The 691-nt window shown below is 57.6% G+C and overlaps 1 protein-coding gene across 1 annotated transcript in view; it reads left to right on the forward strand.

Annotated features, from left to right (window-relative positions):
• The first annotated feature begins 449 nt into the window (after window positions 1–449).
• Window positions 450–691, forward strand: part of Taf5 (TAF5 RNA polymerase II, TATA box binding protein (TBP)-associated factor, 100kDa) — a 20,245-nt gene continuing 20,003 nt past the window's right edge. Inside the window, exon 1 of the mRNA XM_013017596.1 lies at window positions 450–666. Within this exon, the coding sequence (XP_012873050.1) occupies window positions 525–666 (142 nt within the window). The 5' untranslated portion in view covers window positions 450–524. The remainder of the gene's footprint in view (window positions 667–691) is intronic.

The raw sequence follows: 691 nt of genomic DNA on the forward strand, positions 1-691 counted from the left end.
CAAGTGGTGAAGTGCTAGCCTTGAGCAAAAGAAACTCAAGGACAGTGCCCAGAGTTCAAGTTCCAGGACTGGCAAAACGAAACAACTTTAGCCGCGATCTGGAGGCTCACACCTGTGATCCAATTAATCACTCCTCCAAAAGCCGGAAGTGGAGCTCTAGCCTTGAGCAAAAGGAGCTCAGGGGTAGTGTGCAGACCGAGTTCAAGCCCCACGACCGACAAAAATAAAACCTTAAAAGTGGTTGAATTTCATCTATAAATGTCTATATTAGTACCTGAAGAGAGCTGGCCTGCAAATAATGTATAAGACACTCGCCAGTTGTCACTTCCTGCCTTCCACTGATTCCAAAAAGCCACCATCCCGCTCCTCTTTTTCCTCCTTGCCCCGCCTGCTGCCGTAAGTGATCTGCCCTCACTGTCGTGAAACGCTTCTCCCCGCCCTCACTGTCGTGAAACGCCTCTCCCCGCCCTCCGGGTGGCAAAAACGCAGTCACGCTTGACGGCACGAGGTGGCTCAGCCGCAAGATGGCGGCGCTGGCGGAGGAGCAGACGGAGGTGGCGGTCAAGCTAGAACCCGAGGGTCCGCCGACGCTGCTGCCTCCTCAGGCGGGCGATGGCGCGGGCGAGGGCGGCAGCGGCGCTCCCAACAACGGCCCCAACGGCGGCGGCGGGCATGTAGCGGCGGCGGCAGC

Source organism: Dipodomys ordii, unplaced genomic scaffold, assembly GCF_000151885.1.
Source record: "Dipodomys ordii isolate 6190 unplaced genomic scaffold, Dord_2.0 Scaffold36, whole genome shotgun sequence".
NCBI classification, from domain to species: Eukaryota; Metazoa; Chordata; class Mammalia; order Rodentia; family Heteromyidae; genus Dipodomys; species Dipodomys ordii.